The sequence below is a fragment of the Acomys russatus genome, chromosome 6 (assembly GCF_903995435.1).
Source record: "Acomys russatus chromosome 6, mAcoRus1.1, whole genome shotgun sequence".
NCBI classification, from domain to species: Eukaryota; Metazoa; Chordata; class Mammalia; order Rodentia; family Muridae; genus Acomys; species Acomys russatus.
The window spans coordinates 49,719,164-49,743,017 of NC_067142.1; the positions used below are offsets into that span (position 1 = coordinate 49,719,164).

Consider the following 23,854-nt stretch of genomic DNA (forward strand, 5'->3'; position numbering starts at 1 on the left):
GAGTATGCACTTAGTCCCGTGGTTCTCTGTCACCCTCCAACCCTGGGTGAAGGAAAAGTTGCTTCTGGCTCCAGTGTGGAGAAGGCTGCATTCTCAGCCCCATAATTCTACATCAGTGGAGGGAGCAGTAGGCTTGATAACACACGGTAGTGGCTAATGGGTCACAAGCCACCAAGTGGCTCTGACATGTGATGAGCAGGCCCAAGGCCTTGAAACTCACCCCGCACTTCCTGTGACATAAATATATCCTTGCTTTGGTCTCTAGCTGGCCCTGTCACTGATGTGTCTGGTCATCAGAGCCTGGGGTGGCAGTGATGTCTGTGGCTGGCCTGACCTTTTCCAGGCCTGCAGAGCTCCCCAGCAGATATGATCTCATTTGAGTCCCATGAAGCAGGCAGGGACCATGGACAGTCATGACATGCAGAAGGTTACACCAAGCCCTGCGTCTGTCAGGCACTTTACATATACTTGCTCAAGTAATTCTGCCATAGTCAAAAGGCTTAAGGTTGGCCTGCCCTCCTGAGAGAGGAGACTATGGCTGATTTTTAGCTAGGGGTGTGTGTGTGTGTATTTATATACATACATGTGTGTGTGTATATATGTGTGTGTGTGTGTGTGTGTGTGTGTGTGTGTATGACAAACGATGGATGAAGACTGTAATCCCAGCATTCAGGAGGTGAAAACAGGTGTACAGAAAATTTAAGGTCATGGGTGGTAGTGGTTTTTAATCTCAGCACTCAGGAGGCAGAGGCAGGCGGATCTCTGAGTTGCAGGCCAGCCTAGTTTACAGATCAAGTTCCAGGACATCCAGAGCTACACAGAAAAACCATGTCTCAAAAGACAGAAAGAGGGGTGGAGAGATGGCTCAGAGGTTAAGAGCACTGGCTGCTCTTCCAAAGGTCCTGACAACCTCACAACCATCTATATATAATAAGGTCTGGTGCCCTCTCCTACATGCAGGCAAAACACTATACATAATAAATAAATAAATCTTTTTAAAAAGAAAGAAAGAAAGAAGGAAAGAAAACATATTATCAGACTTGAATTAAAATTAAGGTACAGGAGTGTTTAACTGTTCAAGGTCACATAGCTAGAAGGAGGAAAGCTTGACCTGGGATCCAGGGCTGTGTGATGCTGCTTCCCAAGCTTTTCTGCTGAGCTACACTGTTTCCTGCCAGTGTAGACAGCTGCATCAGAACCAGCCCCCGGCCCTCCCTCAGCTTGATGCTGACTCACTCCGCTCGAGACAGATGTCCATGGGGGCAGTTAGGCCAGCATGGGGAATCTCAGCATCCACTGGCTAAGGACACTGACTCAATGTTTTTCCCTTTCCCCAGAGAGTGACTGGCTGCATTCTCTCCAATGTCAACACACCTTCCATGACACCTGTGATTGGCCAGCCACAACATGAGAACACCCAGCCCATTTACCAGAACAGCAATGTGCCCACCAAGCCCACTGCAGGTAAGGGACACTGGGTAAATTTCTTAGTCTTCTGAGTCTCCTAGAGGGCCCACCCAGGATTTGAGTTGCTAGAAGGAGGAAGAGGAAGAGAAAGGTTAATTGTAGGAAGGACAAGGGAGAAGTGCTGCCTTTTTTTTTTTTTTTAATCTATTTGCTGCATTCATATATCTCTACCTCCCTTCCAGCCTTTATTCTACCCTAATCCATTTCAGTCTCTCCAACACTAGGTAGGAGAGAAAGAAGGTTAGAAGAGAAAGGTGGCATAGACTTCAATAGGCTACTTCCTGCTGATTAGAGACATTGGGTTCCTTGGGCAAGTCCAGTCTTCATTGTTAGAATATCCAGCAGTCCAGCAAACTAGCAAGCTTTCAGTCCAGCAGTAGCAAATGAAACAGCAAATGCAGCAACAGGATGAACCAACAGCAGCAGCCACAGGCTCCCTCAGGGCTCTCCCATTTATACCTTCATCAGAGTCCCCAGAATTAAACTATCAGCAGTTGGCAACGATCATGCCCCTGATAGTGTATGAGGCAAATCATAATCACCTGCTATGAAGCAGCCTCTTACCCTACACCTGGGTTAAAACGAAAACATAGTCACACAACTGGGTTTTTAAAGAAACCAAAACTCAAGCTGGGCAGTGGTGGTGCACGCCTTTAATCCTAGCACTTGGGAGGCAGAGGCAGGTGGATCTCTGTGAGTTCAAAGCCAGCCTGGTCTACAAAGTGAGTCCAGAACAGCCAAGACTACACAGAGAAACCCTGTCTTGAAAAACCAAAAAGAAAAGAAAAAGAAAAAGAAAGAAAGAAAGAAACCAAAACTCTCACTACAGAGAAGGGAGGTGGGAAAAGAGGCAAGGAGAAAGCAGAAGAGTGGGGAGAGAGGACAATGTGCCTTCTTAAGTGTTGAAATATACTTGTCTTAAGCAGAGATGTAATACATGAAAGGGAGCTTTTTTTTTTTTTTTTTTTCCTCTTTCAGAGAGGTTGAGGGTCTCACCCAGGGTCACAGTGAGGAAGTACCAGGGCTATGAGTCACATTTCGTACATAATACCCATACTCTTAGCCTGCTTCCTCTACAACAAAGAACAAAGCCATCAACCCTTTCTTCCACTAGCGCTATGAATCTTACAGTGCTGCGTGCTCAGTCCTTTAATTGTGTTCTCACTGAATGCAGTAATTCTGTGACATATGTGCTGTCTTCCCTTTGACAAATAAAAGTGAATATTCAGAGACAATTTGTGATTAGCCTAAGCTGCACAGCTCAGAAGTAGAAGAACCATCAGGTGCACGGCACATGCCCTAAGGCACTGGTTCTCAACATGTGGCTTGCAACCTTCACAGATATCCTGCAGATCACATAGTTATATTATGATTCGAAACAGTAACAAAAATTACAGTTATGAAGTAGCAATGAGATAATTTTGCGGTTGGGTGTCACCGTAACATGAAGAACTGTATTAAAGGATCACAGCGTTAGGGAGGTTGAGAACCACGGCAAGGATTCTTCCAGGTCAATCCCAAGAGATTAAGCTGGGTGTGGTGACAGATGCCTGCATCCTAGAACTCAGGAGGTGGAAACAGAAGAATCAGGAGTTCAAGGCCAGCTTAGGCTGCACGAGGTGCTGTTTCAAACAAACTATAACCAAATACAAACTCTAAGAGCCCAGTGCTGAGAGACCATATGCTGTTATCTTGCTGGTCTTTTATTATAAATATAGTAATTTATAAATAAGGGCTAGGATTCCTCAGTTTGTCTGCAGTTAATACTGGGTGCTAGGAAAGTTTTGGGACAAGGGCCTGGAGTGATAGATCCCTGAAGAGCCACATACAGTGTCTCTCGGCCACATAGGATGCCTGGTTACTGTGAAAACCATCTGCATGGGCAGGCATGCCCCCCTTAGCTCAGCAGAGATGATTCTAGTGTGTAGTGTGCCTCGGGTTGAGGTTCCTTGGATTTGGATGTTACTGTCCAGTAGAATTGGCTGGCCTGGCACAAACCCATTGGGGAGCTCATGAGAAGTGTATTAGTCGCAGTGGCCCTTCCATTGCTGCGACGAAATGCCTGAGAAAAAAAGCAGTCTTAAAGGAACAAAGATATATGTGGCTCACGTTCTAGAGGTTTCAGTCCAGAGGCACTTGGCCATGTTGTTTTGATGCTCTGGAAGCATGAAGCATCATGGGAGTGAGTGGCAGAGGAGGTGGCTCACTTTGTGGTGGCCAGAAGCAAAGGAGAGAAAGGGAGGAGCCAGGACACCTCTCCAGTGACCTAATGTCCTTCCACTGTCTCCACTCCCTAAAACTTTACCACTTCCCACAGTGATGTCAGCTGGGGACCAAGTCTTCAATATAGGGCCTGTGGGGACATTTAAGATTCAAACCATAATGTTAAGAATTGGAAGAGGGGCTGGAGAGATGGCTCAGAGGTTAAGAGCACTGGCTGCTCTTCCAAAGGTCCTGAGTTCAATTCCCAGCAACCACATGGTGGCTCACAACCATATGTAATGAGATCTGGGGCCCTCTTCTGGCACACAGGCAGAACACATAATTTTAAAAATGTTTAAAAAAGAAAAGAAGAAGAAGAAGAAGAAGAAGAAGAAGAAGAAGAAGAAGAAGAAGAAGAAGAAGAAGAAGACAACAATGACTTGGAAGAGCAGAGCAGTATGGATGCACCTTAAGTTTGCAATCTAATCCAACATACACACATTATGCTCATTAAAATGGAAGAAAATAAATAATACACCAAGACTCTAAGCAGTAGTCATCTCTAGACTTAGGATTGTGGGTGCTGCTTTTTCCCTCTCTTTACATATCTTTCTTTTCTCTATTTTCCACTTTTCAACACTGCAATAAACATGACCAGAAAGTAGACTGCTCACAGTGTTGTGGCATGGACTCTGAGTGAGAAGAAAGAACTTCTGGCAGTCATTGCTCTGTCCTTTCTCTCCCCCCTCCCTCCTCCTGTTTTTCATTTCCCACTTTCTCCAGCACACCCCTGTTCACAGTGGCCCTGAGGCCGGCCTGTTGTGAGTGGTTCTTTCCCTCTGACTCTATCTGTCTTATTCTCTCCCTCAGCCAAGATCTTGGGAAAGGTTGGAGAAAGCCTCAGCCGGATCTGCTGTGTCCGCCCACCTGTGGAGCGCTTCACCTTTGTAGGTAAGGCAGCAAGAGTTTTCTTTCCAGGTTCCAAATCTCTTCTTTCTCACCTCCCTCCATGCAGCAGCAAGTAGCTCCACCCCCTGAAATTCACATATTGAATTGTTAATCCCTTAGGGGATAGGGGACAGAAGCCAGGGTCTTTGGGAGACAATTACGTAATCATGAGGATGGATTGTGAGCATGCACACACACGCACACACATCACACACCACACACACCCCACACATCACACACACACACACCACACATGCACACAGACACACACATACACACCACACATCACATACCATATACACACATCACACACACACACCACACACACCACACACACACACACACATCACACACCACACACACACACCACACACACCACACACATCACACACACACACACACACATCACACACCACACACACACACCACACACACACACACACATCACACCACACACACACACCACACACACCACACCACACACACACCACACACACCACACCACGCACACACATCACACCACACACACACACCACACACACCACACACACACACCACACCACGCACACACATCACACCACACACACACACCACACACACACCACACACACACACCACACCACGCACACACACACACCACACCACGCACACACATCATACATCACACCACACACACACCACACCACACACACACATCACACACCACACACACACACCACACCACACACACACATCACACACCACACACACACATCATACATCACACCACACACATCACACACTACATATACACATCACACTCCACACACACACATCACACACAAACACACACACCACCAACACCAACATCACCATCAAAATAAATAAGCAAACAAATAAAGTATAATTTTAAAATGTTTTTAAAGAAAGGCCCTGCAGAGCTGTTCACTCCTTCTACCATCTGATACAGGAGATGATGCCACCCATGCTGGCTCCTTCGTCTTGGGCTTTCAACATCCAGAACTTCCAGGAGCAAATTCTTATTGTTTAGAAGTCACCCCACCCATGGCATTTGTTGTAATGGCTCGAATGGATGCGGACATCCTTTTGTGGAGTGGTCACAGTGGAGCAGTGGTTCAGGCCTACAGTGTCAGGAGGTGATGGGAGCAAGAGGATGTGGTGCTCTTGAGAGGCCTTTCACTCTCTTCTCCCTCCTTGGCCTGTGCCATCCTTCACCCAGCACCCCATAAAATATGTCTACATATCGGATGTTTCTCATGGGCCCTGGATCCTGCCGATCAGTCCAGGCAGCGTCTGTTCCTCCAGTGGGCACACACTCTTTCCCCGGGTTCCCCCTGTCTTTTGGGTCCTCCTTGAAGTCTCTGCGTGGGTGAGAACATCACAGGCCCCCAGCTCTTCCCTCTGCTAAACCCAAATTTAACTGTGTAAAAGAGCCCCAAAAGGGCCAAAAAGAACTCATTCCCTTTGTTCTTTGGGGTTGCCTTCTGCCATTTCAGAAGTTTCCAGTTTGGGGCATATCTGAGGAAACCTCTGAGGAGGCAGAGGCAGGGCCAAGGCAGCTCGCCTGTAGATGTATGTGAGTGCCCGCGCTGCACACGTGTGTACCTTGTCCATGCACACAGTGCACACCAGGAACACACACCAGAGGCTTTGCCCTCTGATCCGTCCAGCTTTTGTGACATCCTACCCCAGCACTAACACTGAGGAGACTCTCAGCTCCCTAATGCTCTTCTCTCTCTCTCTCTCCTGTCCATCTGTCAATCCCTCCCTCCTGCCCCCTCCCTTCTCTCCCCACAGATGAGAATGCCAACCTGGGCACGGTGGTGCGGTATGAGGAGATCGGTGAGTTGGGCTATGAATCCGGGAACGTTTGGAGCCTCTCGCCTCCAATTAAGTGGAAGCGGCAGTGTCAGGAAGGTGGAGGCCTGAAGCCTGGAGTGGGTTTACAGCAGGGTCTACTCTCAGAACATTCCTTCTGGAGAGTAGGATCATGCTCTTCCTTGGACCCTCGTTTAACATCTCCTAACTAGACGCACTCCCTGGTAGGAGTGGACCAACTGGCAACCTCCCCTTGACAGCCTCCCCTTCCTCATCTAAAAGGATGAAAGTTGAGCGGCACGGCTAGTGAGAGAGACCATTGTTTGCCCACCGATACTGCACGCAAACAAGGCAGTTTCAGGCTCTTGAGAAGGAGGCACGGGCTGGCTGGGAGCCACCATGCAGTTTGCCTACAGCCTTGGCTGAAGCTGAGGTATCCCGCTATCTGTGTGAGAGAGACCCCAGTGCCCAACCCAAGTCCAGAGTCAGTAGAAGCTGGTTACAAGCATCTGTCAGGATGGGAAGGAGTTGACAGCTGTGCAATTAGTCAGCAAACAGAAGCCTTTCCAAGGTTCCAGATCGAAGACAAGGGCTGGGGGACCCAATTGCCTACAGCTGGAAAAGAATGACAGAGGCAGGGCAGAATCGAGCCGTGCAGTGACACACGCCTGTAGTCCCAACACTCACGGAGGCAGAGGCAAGCTGATCACTGTGAGTTCGAGACCAGCCCAGTCTACAAACTGAGTCCAGGACAGCCAAGGCTACACAGAGAAATCCTGTCTTGAAAAACAAAACAAAATGTCAGAATGGAGCTGGAGTTGCCACAGGGGGTGAGGAGGTGCAGGGGGCCCCTAGGAGAGGCAACTTGGTGTCCAACCCACAGGAGTTTAACTTCTAGAGTTGTGTTGAATACCTTCTCGATCGATACTCCTCTCAGTGCTGCGGGGTTTGGGCTCCTGATGTGATCCTGAGAGGTGTGGAAATGGGGGTGTGCCTGAGCACCTTGACGCCCAGCAGATGTCATAACGTTTTGAGGTACATCTCTGGTCTGAGATGTAGTCAAGCCTGAGTTAAGTCATGTTGCTTTACAGGACCCATTTGCAAAATGTTGACAACTAGTTACTAAGCGGAGCCATTAGTAAATATAACGTGCTAGTAGCTTACGGTTAGGCAAGCTGCACTAAGCCAAAGCACTTCCTGACTACCTTTCTAGACTATAGTATCCTTTACACACTAGCTTATTTGCTCTGAGTTCTGGGCACCTGGCTTTCTGGCCAATCCCCACAAAGCAAGCAGCTGGTTCTATAAGCCCAGAGAATCCAAAGGCAGAGATGGAACAAAACAGCCAGGACCAGACTCAAAGCCCTGCGCTCCTCCTCCCCTGCAGCCCTGCCACTCCAGAGGCTGTCACCAGATGCTGGTCGCTTGCAGCCTCTGCCCAGCAGAACTCAGAACAGTCCTAGCATTTTTCATTGTGTTCCGATGTGTGTTTGTCTTTTTCATGTTTCACAGACTTTCTGTGAACTTTGTGTGTGTGTGTGTCTTCCCAGGCTCGGGTTAGGCTTTGCTGTCCCTGCTGGGAGACATCCCTTGTAGCTCCTAAATCTGCCTAGCCACCTCTGACCCAGTTTGCTCTCTTAAAGAGAAAAGGATCCCCTGTGTCTGACAGGGAGGGAATGAAGATAGAAATCTTGGCTTCTGAAAAGGAAAGCCATGCAGCCCACCCTCCAACCCCCCACCCCGAGGCCCCTCCCCAGCTGACAGATTCCAGGTTCTGGGCGATACAGGTGGCAGCCGCCCTGGTGTACCGTGAGATCTGGGATGGGCCACTGGGCTACACATAGCTGGAATTCCTGAGCAGGGAGTGCAGAGGGAAAGTACTGATTCTGGCTGCTGGCCCTAGATCAAGATGACCAGGGGAGGGAGGCAGAGCCCAGCAGAGGGCAAAGGGAACTGACCCTTACATTCTCTGAGTCCTCGGTACTCACAAAGCTCCTTTAATGACATCTCCTTGAACACTTCACAAGAAAAGGCCACCTTCTATTTTTTTTTTTTTTTTTTTTTTTTTTTTTAGCATCAGTGATCCCATTCTTCTGTTTCCAGCATTTAGGAGCTTCCCTTGTGGACTGGCAATATGGAAACCACTGCTGCCCTCTTGTGGCTGCATGTGGGACCACAGTCTATGCAGGGCCACCTGTCCACATCTGTTCTGGTGGTAAGGGATGGGTGGGGGGTGGGTCAGAGGTTTCACTCTGCCTTTCTGTGCTTCTGTTCGTTTTTTTGTTTTTGTTTTGGTTGTTGTTGTTTTTTGTTTTGTTGTTGTTTGTTTTTGTTTTTTCGAGATAGGGTTTCTCTGTGTAGCCTCGGCTGTCCTAGATTCACTTTGTAGACCAGGCTGGCCTCAAACTCACAGCGATCTGCCTGCCTCTGCCTTCCCAGTGCTGGGATTAAAGGCGTGCAGCACCGCGCCCAGCTTCGGCTTTTTGTTTGTTTGTTTGTTTTATAAAAAGTCTCCCATTATTCTTGGTCAGAGAGTGAATCCTAGCATGAGAAGGGAAAGCCGGGTCATGGGTTTCAGCCTCAGGGCTGCCAGCATTTAGAGGAAGATAATTCTGCTTTGTGGGGCTGCCCCGTGCACTGTGGGAAGCTTGCTTAGTAGCATCTCTTCCACCAGAGGCCAGTGGCACACTTCTCCTCTCCCCAGACATTGTGCAATTGCCCCTAACCTGCCCCGGGGCTCTCAAACAGCCCTCGTAACTCAGTGGCCACATCCTCTGCTGGCTTAACTACTCACCATGTCTGTGTGTCTACCACCGCCAGGCCCTAGGGACAGAATGACAAATTAAGGCTCTGGCCCTGAAGAGATCATTGAGTAATAAGCTCCCGGCCTTCCCTGGGCTCCCTGAGGGGTGGGCCTCGCAGACCCAGGGCCAGGCATTGGCCACTCCCTCTGCCTGCCTCATTCCCATCTGGAGACTCTGTTGAGCAAGAGTAAGATCAACATCCTTGCCTGGCCTTGGCGTGTAAATCAGGCAAAGCCGTGGGCTCTCAGCGTCAAACGCCAAGGTAGCAACTGGGTCTGGAAGGCTTTGCACATGAGCTCTCATCGTCTCAGACATAACACATTGGGTACAGCAGAAACCTGGGCAGTCGAGATCTGCACGCTGGATATAGGAATGTCAAGAGTCTCTAGATTCTCCCCACCCTCCCACCCTGCCCCCACGCCCCCAGTTTTGCTTTTCAAGACAGGGTTTCTCTGTTACACAGAGCCCTGGCTGTCCTGGACTCCCTTTGTAGACCAGGCTGGCCCTGAGCCCTATCCTAATCATTCAGTTGTAATAAGCAACCGTTGGCTGCCAGTCTTAAATGACAATAGGCCTCACTGGGATAATTCAAATCGGGCTTAATGGAGGAAGAAAAATGACTGACAGGCAGGAGGAAGCAGCACAGGTAAAGGGAGGTGTTTCTAGCCTTGCTTCGCAAGCCCTTTGCTGAGGGCTGTGGCCACAGAGAGGACACAGTGGATCCACTCAGATGCTTGGCCGGCACAGTCAGTGGCCCCCCTCCATCCCCTCACTGCTATGCTGACACTAATGAGAGATGCACTCCATGTGGAGAGAAGACGGAAGGAAGTGTTTGACAACTGCACTAAGGAGGCTGAAATGGGAGGTTCTGGAGTTAAAGTCCCAGCGATATAGCAAGTTTGGGGCTAGCCTAGGTTACAGAGTCAGAGAGGGGTGGGGGGAGGAGGAGGAGGAGGAGGAAGAGGAGGAGGAGGAGGAGGAGGAGGAGAAGAAGAAGAAGAAGAAGAAGAGGCTCTGAAGCCTTAAGCAAAGTGTGTGGCTGCCTCTATTAGAGAGCCCATCCGTCCGTCCAGCTTTGGCCCTAAAGGGCTGTCTGTGTCTTGGATAGGCAGGACAATTGACCACCCTTCACGCACTGCTCCCCTTGCATGTGGAAATCCCACTGGAGATGGGGCTTCGGGGAGGAGAAATTAGGGTGGAGGTGGATGTGGAACTACAGACACTCCGGTGTGGGGTTGTCAGGAAGACCTACAGTTCCAAGGGTGCAGACTTATGTGCTCACGGAGATAGGAAGCCAAGAGCTGTCTCCTAGACCCCATCCTCGATGCTGTTTGCAAACTCCGCTCTCCCTCCCCCAGAGCTGCGCATCTTGCTGCTGTGTGGCAGCGACCTGCTGGAGTCCTTCTGCATCCCCGGACTCTGGAACGAGGCAGATGTGAGTAGCCAGGTTGGGGGAAGGGAAATGTGGGGGGGGGGAGGTGGAAGGGGGAGGAGGGGAGAGGTATGCTTGATTCCCCACCCCCACACAAACTGTTATCTCTTGCCTCCTCAAAGTTCCCAAGAGGGCTAATTCATTCACATGACCACGTAGGAAAATTCTCACCCACCCCAGGCGCTATCTCCTACTGCATATTTATTCTCACGCCTCCCTGTTCTCACTCCCCCCCCCCCGCCGGGAAACCCTGGGAAAAAAGCGCTCTGAGTTACAGAATGTCTTGTTCCAGGTGCTGCCTGCGGTGTGCATACTGGGTCCCTGGGGACATGAAGGGAGGGTTTAAGAAGAAACTTTGCCCTTGCGGGGGGTGGGGGTGGGTTAGAGGTGTGGTTTGTTTTCCTTAGCTGCCTCTAAAGAGGCAATAAGGACTACCCTAGCTTGTGAGCCCCTTAGCGAGAGGATAGGGGCCCAGGGGTGGGGGTGGGACACAGATGGCTGATGGCAAAGGTAAATAGGATCCTTTAGATGGCTGATTTGGCGTAGAGGAAAGGAACCAGTTAAACTCAAGCCACTTAGAAGTTCCGTCTGTTCCCTGTTCCAACTGGGATGGTCAGTCCGACTCAGATGGTTCCATACATGCTATTGCCTCTTGCTCTTTTATGAATCCACTCGTGGGATAGCCTGGGCTAACACTAGTTCCAACCTCATGGTCCTATGCAAGTTGCTTTTCTGTTTTTTGTTTTGTTTTGTTTTTGTTTGTTTTTTGTTTTTTTTTAACGTTTAGGATCTTGCTATGTAGTCCTGGCAGTCCTCCTGCCTCAGTGCAATGCCAGTTTTCGTGCATTTTTAATGAACTAGCTGGGCAACCGTGTCAATCATGCAGCTCCCCTGGTTACCAAATGAGGCTTGTTTCTCCGCTGTTTGGCATGCCAATCGGCCAGTCATGGAAATGATTGCAAACATTTTTTTTTAAACTTTATTTGTATGTGAGTGCTTTATCTGCCAAAGATGGCATCCAGATCACATTATGGATGGTTGTGAGCCACCATGTGGTTGCTGGGAATTGAACTCAGGACCTCTGGAAGAGCAGCCGGTGCTCTTAACCACTGAACCATCGCTCCAGCCCCGATTGCAAACATTCTAAAAAACAACAACAACAAAGTTTACTGACAAGGCAGGCACCCCAGGTCTCAAAAAGATAAGGGGCATTTATGAGCTAAGCAGGGTCTGAGGCGTGGAAAAGGCGATTGACTTGAGGAGGGTGAAGTGGCCCTGTAGGTGGGGCCATCAAAGCTTTACTTGGGCTCTATCCGGGAAAACAGTGACATCAGCCGACTCTAAGGGTGGAGCCTTAGCCATCTGATGTCAAAGGTCACCCGCTGGACACTTGCCAGGTCAGTAGTTTCAACTAGTTTCTGCAACCTCCAATTTATGAAAAAACAGCTTGGGCAACTGCTGTCATGGTGACCTATAGTCAGGTGTTGTCCGCAGTGAAGCTACTGGGAAGACACGGGCTTCCCGGGAGGTTTAAGAAGAAATCTGCCCTCTGGAGATCAGAGGTGTGGTTTGGTTTCCTCTGCTGCCTTTGAAGAGGTAGTGGCTATTTACTACCCTAGGCCTCCTGAGAATAGGGGTACAGAGGGGGGCTGGAATGCCAAGGGCTGATGGGAAATAGGACCCTTCCAAACTCAAAGGAAGCCTGGATCAGAGAGCAAGTGGACTACCGTGGCTTTCCTCTCAGTGTCACTCTGGACCGCAGTTGCTTTTTAAATCTGTGGTATGTTATTGACAGTGGTCTGAGATTCTAAAGAAATTCGTGGCACAGCCCTGCTGATAAGCGTTAGGAGACCTAACAGACACAACGTACACATGTGCTCTTTTGTTACGGAAAGGGGACATTCCGAGTCCGAATCTAGATTCAGTCCTACTCCAGTACACGCTAGTGACAAGATATCGCCGGAGTTTCAGATCCTCCCATCTTTAAAATGGCCATAGTGACAGTATTTACCTCACCTGGGTTTTGAAGACTCAGATGACACTATTTGAGTGCGTGACCAGCGCCCATCACACAGTTAAACAGGAAATACCACGTTGTTTGTTGTTTGTTGTTTTTGAGACAGGGTCTTATATTGCCCAGGCTGGCCCCAGACTTTCTGTGTAGCTGTGGATGACCTTGACCCCTGATCTTTCAAGTGCTGGCACTAGACTTTCACCATCATGCCTGGCTTGTAATAAATACTATTAAGAAAATTCAGCTAACGTGACCCGAGCACCCTGGTGCGTCTGGTAGCTACTACCATGTTGCCATGCTGTGAGCTGTGGGCTCTGGGCTCTGGGTGGCACAAGGCCTAGTCGGGCCTTTCATCTGCAACCCTTGGAGCAGTTTCCAGCAGGTGAAATTTTAAGCTTCCTTTCGGTTTTGGATTAAATGGCTTAATCAGCTTTTGCCTTCCACCCTCTACTAGGTGCTGAGAAAGTTTAAAAAAAAAAAAAAAAAGGCTCAGGCGGAGATCTCAGCAAAGCTAAACAGTTGCCTGGGGCCCCTCCAGGGAGGCCTGAGAAGTCCCGGAATTTAGAAGGATGAGGTTGACAGCTGGTGCAGTTGTCTGAAGAGCCACTTGTGTGAGCAGGAAATCCCTGGGGCTATTTACTAAGTGAGACCTGAAGGGGCGCCTCCTCCAGTCAGGGCCTGAAGCAGGCTACTTGGAGCCCGAGAGAACACCCTTGTGCCCCTGATGCCTGTCCAGTCTCTCTCCTGTCTCCTGGTTAGAGCTCCTCAGGGTAGATCTCATTTCCTACCTGCCACACTGACTGCTGGTAGTTGCCAATATTAGAGGACCAGGGAGCCACGCCCTCCACCCCACCTCCGGCCTTTCTTGCTCTCCTCAGGCATTGGTGTTGAGACCCGAATACACTGATTAAGAAACAAAATTTAAGGGGCTAAAGAGATGGCTCAGCAGTTAAGTGCACCCGGGTGTTCTTGCAAAGGGCCTCAGCTTGCTTTCCAACACCGGCGTCTGGCTGCTCACAACCACCTGTAATGGGGGGAAGGGAGAATGATTGATGGAAGGCTATGATGGCGCAGACTTTGGGTTGGTGGGAGTATGGAGCATGCGCATTCGGGACCATAGTGACAGTGGAACCCTGTCACATTTGGTGCTGAGTCACTGAAGGCCCGAGAGCCCTGTTCTGCAATGTGAATGGCTCCCAACACAGGGCATCTGATGCCCTTTCCTGGCCCCCTAGGGCACCTGTATTCATAGGAAACACACACAGAGAGACAGGCACACACAAATGTTACAGGGCGGTCTGTGTCCATTCAAATGTAGTTCTCCTGATTACCTGGGAGAGGGCATCCCACAGTCCTTCCAGTTTGACCTTCTGCATCCCCAGGAGTAGTCAGAGAGTTCCAGTCTCTTAGGGGTGATTGTGTGAAAAACAAAGGGATGCTCCATTACTCTTCCTGTCCCCAGTCTGAGACGGTGACTTTGGAAGGCCTCGGTGTCAGCCTGGGATGGATAAGCCAGCACTGAGGAGGGTAACCAGATAAGCTCACTTTTCCTAGGACTTAGAAGAATTTAATGCAGAATCCCAAGGCCAAGGAGATAGGGAGGTGATAGAGAGCGCTTCCCTTACCCGGTGAGGCCCTGCATGGAATCTCCAGTACTAACAAGAATCCAAAGCCCGAGGCTAGAGCCATAGTCCCCTAGGCAGAGTGCCCACCCCACCTCACATGCACAGAACCATGGCTTCAGTCCCCAGCACCATGGCAACTGGACATGTGATCCCAGCATTGGGAGGTGGAGGCAAGAGGATCAGAACTTCAAGGTCGTTCTCTATTACATAGTGAGTTCAAGGCCAGCCTGGGATGCAGGAGACCCGGTCTCAAAACAGAGACTTAAAAAAAAAAAAAAAAAAAAAAAAGATTCAAAAGCTAAAAGTCCCATTCTTAGAAGTCTCGGAGTCTCAGGCTGACAACGCGGATGCCTGGTCACCCCAGAGATCTAGGATGTCGATGTCGTAGTAACTCCCAGAGGCACAGTCTCCCCGCGTCTGTGTCTGAAGCAGTGTTAACAGTTCCCAATGGAGCCCACAAATCCAGGTAGAGGACAGGGGTGCTGCAGAGACTGATGCAAGGACCATGGGTGGTGAGGACCTAGGCCCTCTGCTCAGATGTAATTGATAGGCAGCACAGTCTCCTTGAGGGGAGTAGGGACTACTTCTGTCATGGACTCTGGTCCCCACAGGTTGATCACTTCCCCCTAGTGGAGTGGCCTTGCCAGGCCACAGAAGAAGAGGATACAGGCAGTCCAGATGAGATTTCATAGGCTGAGGGGAGGAGGGCTTCCCTTTCTGAGGGAGGGAGGGAGGGAGAATGAGGGAGGGAGAGTGGGACTGGGAAGCAATGAGGGAAGGGCCTACAATTGGTAATAAAGAGAACAAATTTTAAAATATATATTGTTTATTTAAAAAAAAAGAATTCCAGTTCCCTCAGAAATAGTGGAGTTGGAGTTAATCAGAACCCAGGGCTCCCTCAGCCTAGATCACCTGCATTCTGAGGCCACCCAGGCAAGTATTGCTCCTTCCCAACTCTCCTCAGTTTGTGAGGTTCTTAGAATCATTTCTTAGAGGTGAAGAGGAGGGGATATCTAAGGCTATACAGGGCTCTGGTTTGGGAAGGAGTGGAGCTGTTCAAAGACGCTGGGGAGCCGCCTCACAGTGTGCATTCAGCCGGTTAACATCCCCTGGGAACTGGCCACATGGATCCTGCCCCACAGCAGGATTGCCTCAGCCTCTCCTAGGCCCTCCCAGTCAGCTATGGAGTCAAGATCGCTTGCTTCTAAGCCAAAACCCTCTCTCAAGGCCTACTCCCCACCCCGCCACACGGTTCCCCAGTGGCAGTGTCTGTTAGGCACAACCATTTATCAGCCCACAGTGAATTCTGACCTCCTGTGACCAGTGACACACCCGTTCCCTAACGTTCCATGGAGAGAAAATTCCGTACATATTCATCAAATTTCTCTCAAGTGGAGCACAAAAGAGCTGCTGTGTGGTCTCCAGATTGGCATTTTCATTCTTGCTTTCGGGGGTGGGGTGGGGTTGGGTTGGGGGCCCAGTCAAGATCGGCCTCAGAGATCAGGAGCCAGCATCATGCCCAGCTCACTTTCTTTCTTTCTTTCTTTTCTTTTTGGTTTTTTGAGACAGGGTTTCTCTGTGTAGCCTTGGCTGTCCTGGACTCGCTTTGTAGACCAGGCTGGCCTGTAACTCAGAGAGATCTGCTTGTCTCTGCCTTCCAAGTGCTGGGATTAAAGGCCTGTACCACCACCATGCCCAGTAACCCAGCTCACTTTCATTAGCAGGCTAGTTTCCTCTGCTAGTTTGTGTCCTCACTGTTCTGACAAAAGCAAACTAAAGAAGGAAGGGTTTGCTTTGGTTCAGGTTTGAAAGTGGAGTGCATCAATGCAAAGAGGGCATCCCGACAGGAGCACAAGGCAGCTGGTCAGGAAGCAGAGGAAGAGGAATGCTGGTGCTGTACTCACACTCCCTTTTTTATTCAGTGTGGGTCCCCAGCCCAGGGGATAACACCATCCACACTCAGGATGGATCCTGTCCCCTCAGTTAAACTCTGTAGACACCCTCACAGCACAGGCATGCCCAGACTCCTGTCTCCATGGTAATTCCAAGTCCCAGCTACTTGGCATCTCCCTCATGTGCCCTAGTCCTTTGTTTTTTCCGTTTCCTGACAGAAATACCTGTGCAGGTATCCAGACACGGATCAGGAACTAGATTAAATTAAAGTCAAAGGCTCCAGGGTCAGCCAGGACTAAATATTTTTTTTTTCTTCACTCCCCCCATTAAACAAAACCCAACCTGTTGTGCAGGGCAACGCTGACACTGGGTGCTTTATCCACCATAAAGCGGAAAGCAGGCAAATTAATTCTGATTTTGTCATTCCTCCCTTCAATCAATCTCTCAACAGTGTCCTTGTGAACATAACATGTATTTGCCCATGAGGTCCTTGCAGGCTAAAAAGACTCAAGTTATAAATACTTAATTCAATATCCAACATGAAATTAAGGGCATAGGAAGTGTAGAAAAGTGTTGGAGCCCAGCTGGTAAGTTCTCAGTAACTACTGGCTGTTGTTTCATGTTCTTTTTGTTGCTGTTAAGTACTAGGAATTTAAGTTTCTGGGTTTTGTTTTTGTTTTGGTTTTTTCGAGATAGGGTTTCTCTGTGTTAGCCTTGGCTAAGTTTCTGGCTTTATAATACTAGCCACTAAACTATATCCATCTCTTGTATTTTTCTTCTTAATTGTTTTTATTTTATGTTTCGTTATATAGCATGCAAGTGCCGGAGCACACAAGTTAGAGACAACTTTGTGGAGCTGGTTCTCTCTTTCCACCTTTGCATGGGTGCCTGGGATCGAACTCAGGTCATCAGACTTGTGTAACCAGCACACTTTACCTGCTGACCCATCTGTTTTGTTTTGTTTGAGACAGGGTTTCTCTGTGTACCTGTGGGTGTCCTGGACTTGCTCTATAGACCAGGCTGGCTTTGAACTCACAGAGATCCACCTGCCTTTGCCTTCCAAGTGCTGGGATTAACGGCGTGCACCCCACACCCGGCTAAGACAAAGTCTTTTTAAAGTTTCTTAACGGGTGATCCTCCTGCCTCAGCCTTGTGAGCAGCTAAGATTAAAGGATGCATCACCAGCCCAGGATCATTCTTTTATTTTTAAATATTTACTGAGCTTCTAATATGCAACAGCAATCACTAGCCTACAGTGAGGAGAACAGAAAGAAAATATATTTGGCTATTTACTGTGCTTTCTAGTGGGGAAGACAGACAATAAATGAATTGTATTTGGTTGTATCATAGGTTATCTAGTTTAATCCCTGTGAGATGGAACCTCAATTCCCATCTTTAAAAATATGGAAAGGGTTGGCGGTGGTGGCGTATACCTTTAATCCCAGCACTTGGGAGGCAGAGACAGGTGGATCTCCATGAGTTCGAGGACAACCTGGTCTACAGGGCGAGTTCCAGGACAGTCAGAGCTGTTATACAGAGAAACCCTGTCTCGAAAAACCCAAAAAATAAAAAATTAATAATAATAAAATGGAAAGGGAGCCGGGTAAAACAAACAAGTGGAATACAGACATCTCTAAAAGCAGGCCTAGGTGAGGGCACAAGCCGGCGTTGAGCCATCGCCCGGTCCAAGTTAAGTAGGTACAAAGAGAAGAGGTTTTTATGTAGGGCAGCAGAGACTACAGAAGACGGAGTGGTGGGAACAGGACTGCGGAGAGACAGCTGGTAAATGGGTTGTCTTCATTTCATTTGGAAAGACAAGGATTTTGATGAAGTGTGCTGGACTCACTGCATCACAATGAGCTGTAAGGGACATTTTCAGGACGCTGGCATTTTAAACAAGCAAGAGTTAATGTCTAACCCAAAGGGTTAAGTACCTAAAGGTGTAATTCCAGACGCCAGAAATAGGCCAATGAGGAAACTGTTTTCTTTTCTTCCTGCACTTCTCAAAGCCTTACGTTCTTTTCATTGGTTGTGCCCTCCGTGCCTCCAACCAACCAGTCGTGGGCTAACCGCTTCCTATATCCACCAGCTATGGGAAAATAACCAAAGAAAATAAACAGAGGAAGAGCCGGGGGCATTAACCACTCCAGAAGAAATCCCAGGGCCCCAGGACAAATGGAGCAAAGACAAACATGTGGTTATTCAGGCTCGGATGACTTTTTATCAAACTGCCTAACTCCAGCCAGGAAGCAGGAAGCCTGTGGGACTCTCCCATCCCCAGGGGATTAGGTCCCCACACTGCTAAGACCCACGCTGAACCCACAGGGGAAGGACCCCCGCCCCTCCCAGTGCTCACGGTGTAAAAGGTGCTGTTGATTTGGTTTTCGGGCGTCTGACATGAGGCCGGAACTCTAGGCCTTCCCACACTCCCAGTCAAGCTGGCAATGCGGTGGCGTTGGTTTCCTCTGGGAAGCCCCACTGAAGGAGCTTTCATTTGTTTAACTAAAGGGCCATCCTGTAAGTGCTCTCCTGGCACTAGCTCTGGCCCAGCCTTCCCTCCAGACGAAGGCAGTGGTTTAGGGTCCTCACAGACAGGAAATTTTCTTAGCTCTCTCCTTTTATCTCTTTACCCATTTAGAAGGGCTTACAGCTGTATGCTCTAGGGGGCGATAGAGAGCAACAATCTGAGACTAATTGGTAAGAAAGGACTGCTTTGTTTTTTTTGTTGTTGTTAGTTGTTTGTTTGTTTGTTTTGAGACAGGGTTTCTCTGTGTAACAGTCCTGGCTGTCCTGGCCTCACTTTGTAAACTGGGCTGCCCTTGAACTCACAGAGATCCGCCTGCCTCTGCCTCTCAAATGCTGGAATTAACGGCATGCACCACCACCCTCGGCTATGTGTTTTTGTTTTTGTTTTTTAAGAGCAGGGTGATGGTGGTGGTAGTGGGTGTTTTCCTTCCTTTACACGTGTTTTTTTATTTTAATTGTTATGTAGCTATATATGTCCTGGTCCTCTTGCTGAGTAGCCCAAGTTGGCCTCAAACTCACGTTTCTCAGCCTCCGGGTTCTGGCATCCTAGGGCTACCACCACTGCACATCACCAAGTATATTTTCTGGTTGTCGTTATTTTTAAACTGAAGAAGTTTCAAGTCATTAAAATATGAGTCTTCTCGATGGGTCTAGAAGTGTGAAGCAATAGAAAGAGTCTTCAAAAATGACCCAAGAGGCTTCAAACTCACTCACACGCGGTGTGCATCGGGTAGGTTCCCCGAGTCTCATTGGGCCAGGTTCCTCCGCCTGAGGAATGAGCATGGAGACACGCACACACCTCGGAAGATGGCCGGAAGGGTGAAATGTGAGACTCGTTCCTGGCCTGTGGCAGAGCCCTTGGTAAACACCTCTTCCCTGCCTACTGCTGGTCCCTGTGCATCCCTAACTGCCATCCGAAAAAGGCACAAGAGGAGGCTAGAGCCACTGATGTGGGGACACCTTGAGAAGAAAGTCAAAAGGCTGGGTTCTGAGCCCTGATTTAGAGTGACCACACTGGAGCTTACCAGTGAGGCCTGCCAGGGTAGGCAGTGCATATTGGGGTGCTGTTGCTAATGGAGCTGAGCCCTCTGATTAGAACAGGCTGGTGGCCTCTCTCTGTGTTGGGATGAAGCCCACAATCACCACATTCCTTTGTTTTACTTGGGCTTTTTTTTTTGGCCAATTGCTCATAATGTGTTAGTCACTACAAGATGTGAGTCACCAAATATCATCTCGCCCATATCCTTCTCTCAGATTCCCTGTCCTTGGAGAAGCGGAGTCCTCTACCTCCACCTATTTCTCTTCCTCTCAACTTTCACCCACTCCCCCCTACCCTCAGGGAAACTTTAACCAGAGATGAAAAGATAGTATCAAAGCTGGGCTGGGCCGGACGTTGGAGCAGGATGAGTGTTTTGGACCCCACCTCTGAGGCCTGACACACAGGCCTGCAAGAAGTGAGAGGACCAGTAGGATCCTGCCTTCTAGGGCCTGGCGGTGTGAGGGGACACTGGGCACATGGGGAGTAAGATTTAAACATTGGATCTGCCCTGTTCACCTATTCCCTGACCCCACCACCATACTCCCCAAGGGCAAGACCCACAGGAAGAGCCGGAGCAAATGCTCGGCCCCAGAGCTCAGGATCTCCTCCTCCTCCCCGTCCTCCTCCTCCTTCTCCCCCTCCTCCTCCAAATTGTTCTTTACCTCATCTTCCCTCTTATCTCCAATTCCTCTCTACCTCCCTCTTAGAGGGACACTTGTTTCTGATGTTAGGGCCACCCAGGTTATCCAGAATAATCTCAAGATTAATTCCCTTGGTTTAATCCTATAAGGTAACAGTCACAAGTTCTAGGGATTTGGACTTGGGTATTGGGAAGGGTGGAGGGTCGAGAGGGTGGTCATTATAGCAGTGGAGACTTGGACCCAGGTATAGATGAGAACTGAGCAGAGTCATACGTGGTTTTTTTGTTTTGTTTTGTTCTGTTCTATTGTTTTGAGACACAGTAACCCAGGCAGGCTTTGAACATTTTATTGATCTTCCTCCCTCTTCCTCCCTCTGCCTCCCAGTGCAGGGATTACAGGCATGCACCACCAAAACGGGCCTCATACATTGGTTTTGAAGACAGAGTTAATTGGATTTCATTGTAGGCTGAATATAAGATATGAAAAAAAAAAAAAAAAAAAAAAAGCCGGGTGTGGTGGCGTACACCTTTAATCCCCGCACTTGGGAGGCAGAGGCAGGTGGATCACTGTGAGTTCAAGGCCAGCCTAGTCTACAAAGTGAATCTAGGACAGCCAAGCCGAGGCTACACAGAGAAATCCTGTCTCAAAAAACAAAACAAAAAAGATATGAAAGAAAGAGAAGAAACTAAGAAAATGTCAAGACGTTTGCTGAGTAAATTTTAAGAGAAAAAAGACCATTGTTAAAACCACTTCTCTGGGGAGAAGGAGTCTGTATTGCTTACATTGCTATTGCTGTGATAAAAACACCATGATCAAGGCAACTTATAGAAGAAAGTTTATTTGGGTTTATGGTTCCAGAGGGTTAGAGTCCATGATTGAAGAACAGAGGCAGCAAGCATGGCAGGTGGAACAGCAAGTTCACATCTTGGACAGAAGAAAGTGGGGAAGCAGAGAGAGTGAACAGGGAATAGCAGGAGCCTTTGGTTCCTCAAGCTCACCCCCAATGACATACTTCCTCCAGCAAGGCCACACCTCCTGAACCCATCCAATCAGCTCCAGCAACTGGGGACCAAGTGTTCAAACATCTGAGCCTTTCAGGGACTGTCCCATTCTAACTTCCAGAGAGCCTGTATATAATAGCAGGCCCAGGGCTCATGAATGCACTTAGATAGACATATAACCTATGCTGCACATGTTGACTTGAGAGCCTTTGGTGTGTTTTTATATTAGCTTTGAAATGGAATGAAATAGTTAAGGGTATGGAATAAGGTCCAAGGACGGAAAAGCCTGGTAGTGTGTCAAGATCAGAGAGAAGTGAGAACCAGCACAGAGCCCAAAAGGAACGTCCACGAAGAAGGAGACCCAGGAGATATGGGGTCTAGCTGGGGCCTGAACCAGAGAGGTAGGAGCCGGGTGGACAACTGACTTCCCCGCGGACAACTCAGTGCCTGACACCTGCGTCTACCCACACACATTCCAGCATGGGAATGAAGGCCACCATCCAAAACAGCAGAAATTATTTCTAGTGTCTGACCCAAAGCCAGGAAGAGAGAGGACTAGTCCGTAGGTCTCATGGGCCTACCCCCTCACCCAGTGTGTGGTTCCCTGGGGTAACTCTGTCACAGGTTATTAGAAAGGAGAAATACCTCCAGGGGCAAGGGCCCTATATGCCTGCTACCCACCAAGCCTTGGCGTAGTTACTGATGGAGCATCAGATCATTAGATCCTGAGTGGAAAGCAACAGCTGCACTGCGATCACCGAAGAGCGATTCCCTTATGAGCGCCAGCTGCCATTCAGAGCTTTAAACTAGAACGTTCGCACTGAATAGCCCCCTTACCACACGCGTCATACAGACAGCGCCCGTCACACCTGCATTCTCTGGCCCTTAGAGTCAAGCAGTGGGAAGCAGGCCCGCCATTAGGTACTCACACCAGATTATCCTAAAACACCTACAGGAGCAGGCAGTTTAGGGGTCTCTGTGTGTTCCCACGCCAGTGAACTCTCTTTTCTTTTTTCCCTTCCCTCATCTTCCCTGGCGTGCCAAGGTTTCCAGTTCTACTTATAACTTGGCTGACTCACAAACTCAGTTGCACATTAGAATCACCTGGAGAATTTCATTTTAAGCACTGATGTCCGGGTCCCATTCTGAGAGATTCTAGTTTAATCAATTGTGGGTATGAGGTACATGTTTGCGATTTTTAAAAGTTCCCTAGGTACTTTTTTCCAATTTAAAAACTATGCATTTATTTATTTACTTATTTTGATTTGTTTAGTGTGTGTGTGTGTGCGTGTGTGTGTGTGTGTGTGTGTGCCCAAATGCAGGCACGTATATACTACAGTTCACATGGGGAGGTCAGAGGACAACTAGCAATCATTGGTTCTCTCCTACCATGTGGGCCCAGGAAGTGGGCTCAGATTATCAGGCTTGGTGGCACGTGCCTTTGCCCGCTGAGCCATCTCCCTGTCCCTCCTCAGACAACTCTAATGTGTGGGCAAGTTTGAGAATCAGTGTGCCTAGTGTGTGTCCTAACAGCTAGGACAAGAGGAGCTGGGTCAGCCTTCAGCTTCCAACCTTGCCGCTCCTGAACATTTCCAGGCCTATAGGACAAAAGCCTTGATGCAAACTTACTCAATTTGAACCCCACCTGGATAAAACATGTGTATGCTGCTCCAGATCCAAATGACATGACCCAGTGGAGGCTCTGGTACTGAATGCCTGGTTTGTAGTCTTGCTCCACCTAGGGTACTCAAAGTCAAACTTTTTTTTTCCAGACAGGTTCTCTCTGTGTAGCCTTGGCTGTCCTGGACTCGCTTTGTAGACCAGGCTGGCCTCGAACTCACAGCGATTCGCCTGTCTCTGCCTCCCAAGTGCTGGGATTAAAGGTGTGTGTCACCACGCCCAGTACAAGGCCAAAATTTTATCTCAACAACAGATTTCTAGCTCCAGTTTTATATTAAGCATAAGGAAAGCAGAGTAAACGTGGGAGAAAACACCCAATGATATTCAACACACACACACACACACACACACACACACACACACACACACACACAATCAGACTTACAATGTCATTCTGACACTGTGGAATTTACTGGTAGAGAAGAATGGACCACAGTTCTTCATCATTTCTGTTTTTGTGAAACCCATTTTAAGAATTATGGGGGGAGGAGGTGGGCATGGTGGTGGCACACGTTTTTAATCCCAGCACTTGGGAGGCAGAGACAGGTGGATCACTGTGACTTCAAGGCCAGCCTGGTCTACAAAGTGAGTCCAGGATCGTCAAGGCTACACAGAGAAACTCTGTTTCAAAAAACCGAGAAAAAAAAAAAAGAATTATGGGGGCAAATTTCACATCCTTTGCTCCCAAAGCAGACCTTGCTCAATGAGTTGAACTGTGCACAAGCAGCGTCCTTCCTCCTCCTGTGGGATCCACAACTGGCAGG

At 48.8% G+C, this 23,854-nt stretch overlaps 1 protein-coding gene across 1 annotated transcript in view; it reads left to right on the forward strand.

Annotated features, from left to right (window-relative positions):
- Nmnat2 (nicotinamide nucleotide adenylyltransferase 2) overlaps positions 1-23,854 on the forward strand; it is a 159,193-nt gene that overhangs the window by 130,109 nt on the left and 5,230 nt on the right. Inside the window, exons 5-8 of the mRNA XM_051147582.1 lie at positions 1,338-1,464; positions 4,540-4,620; positions 6,415-6,459; positions 10,598-10,674. Coding sequence (XP_051003539.1) covers positions 1,338-1,464; positions 4,540-4,620; positions 6,415-6,459; positions 10,598-10,674 — 330 coding nt within the window. The remainder of the gene's footprint in view (positions 1-1,337; positions 1,465-4,539; positions 4,621-6,414; positions 6,460-10,597; positions 10,675-23,854) is intronic.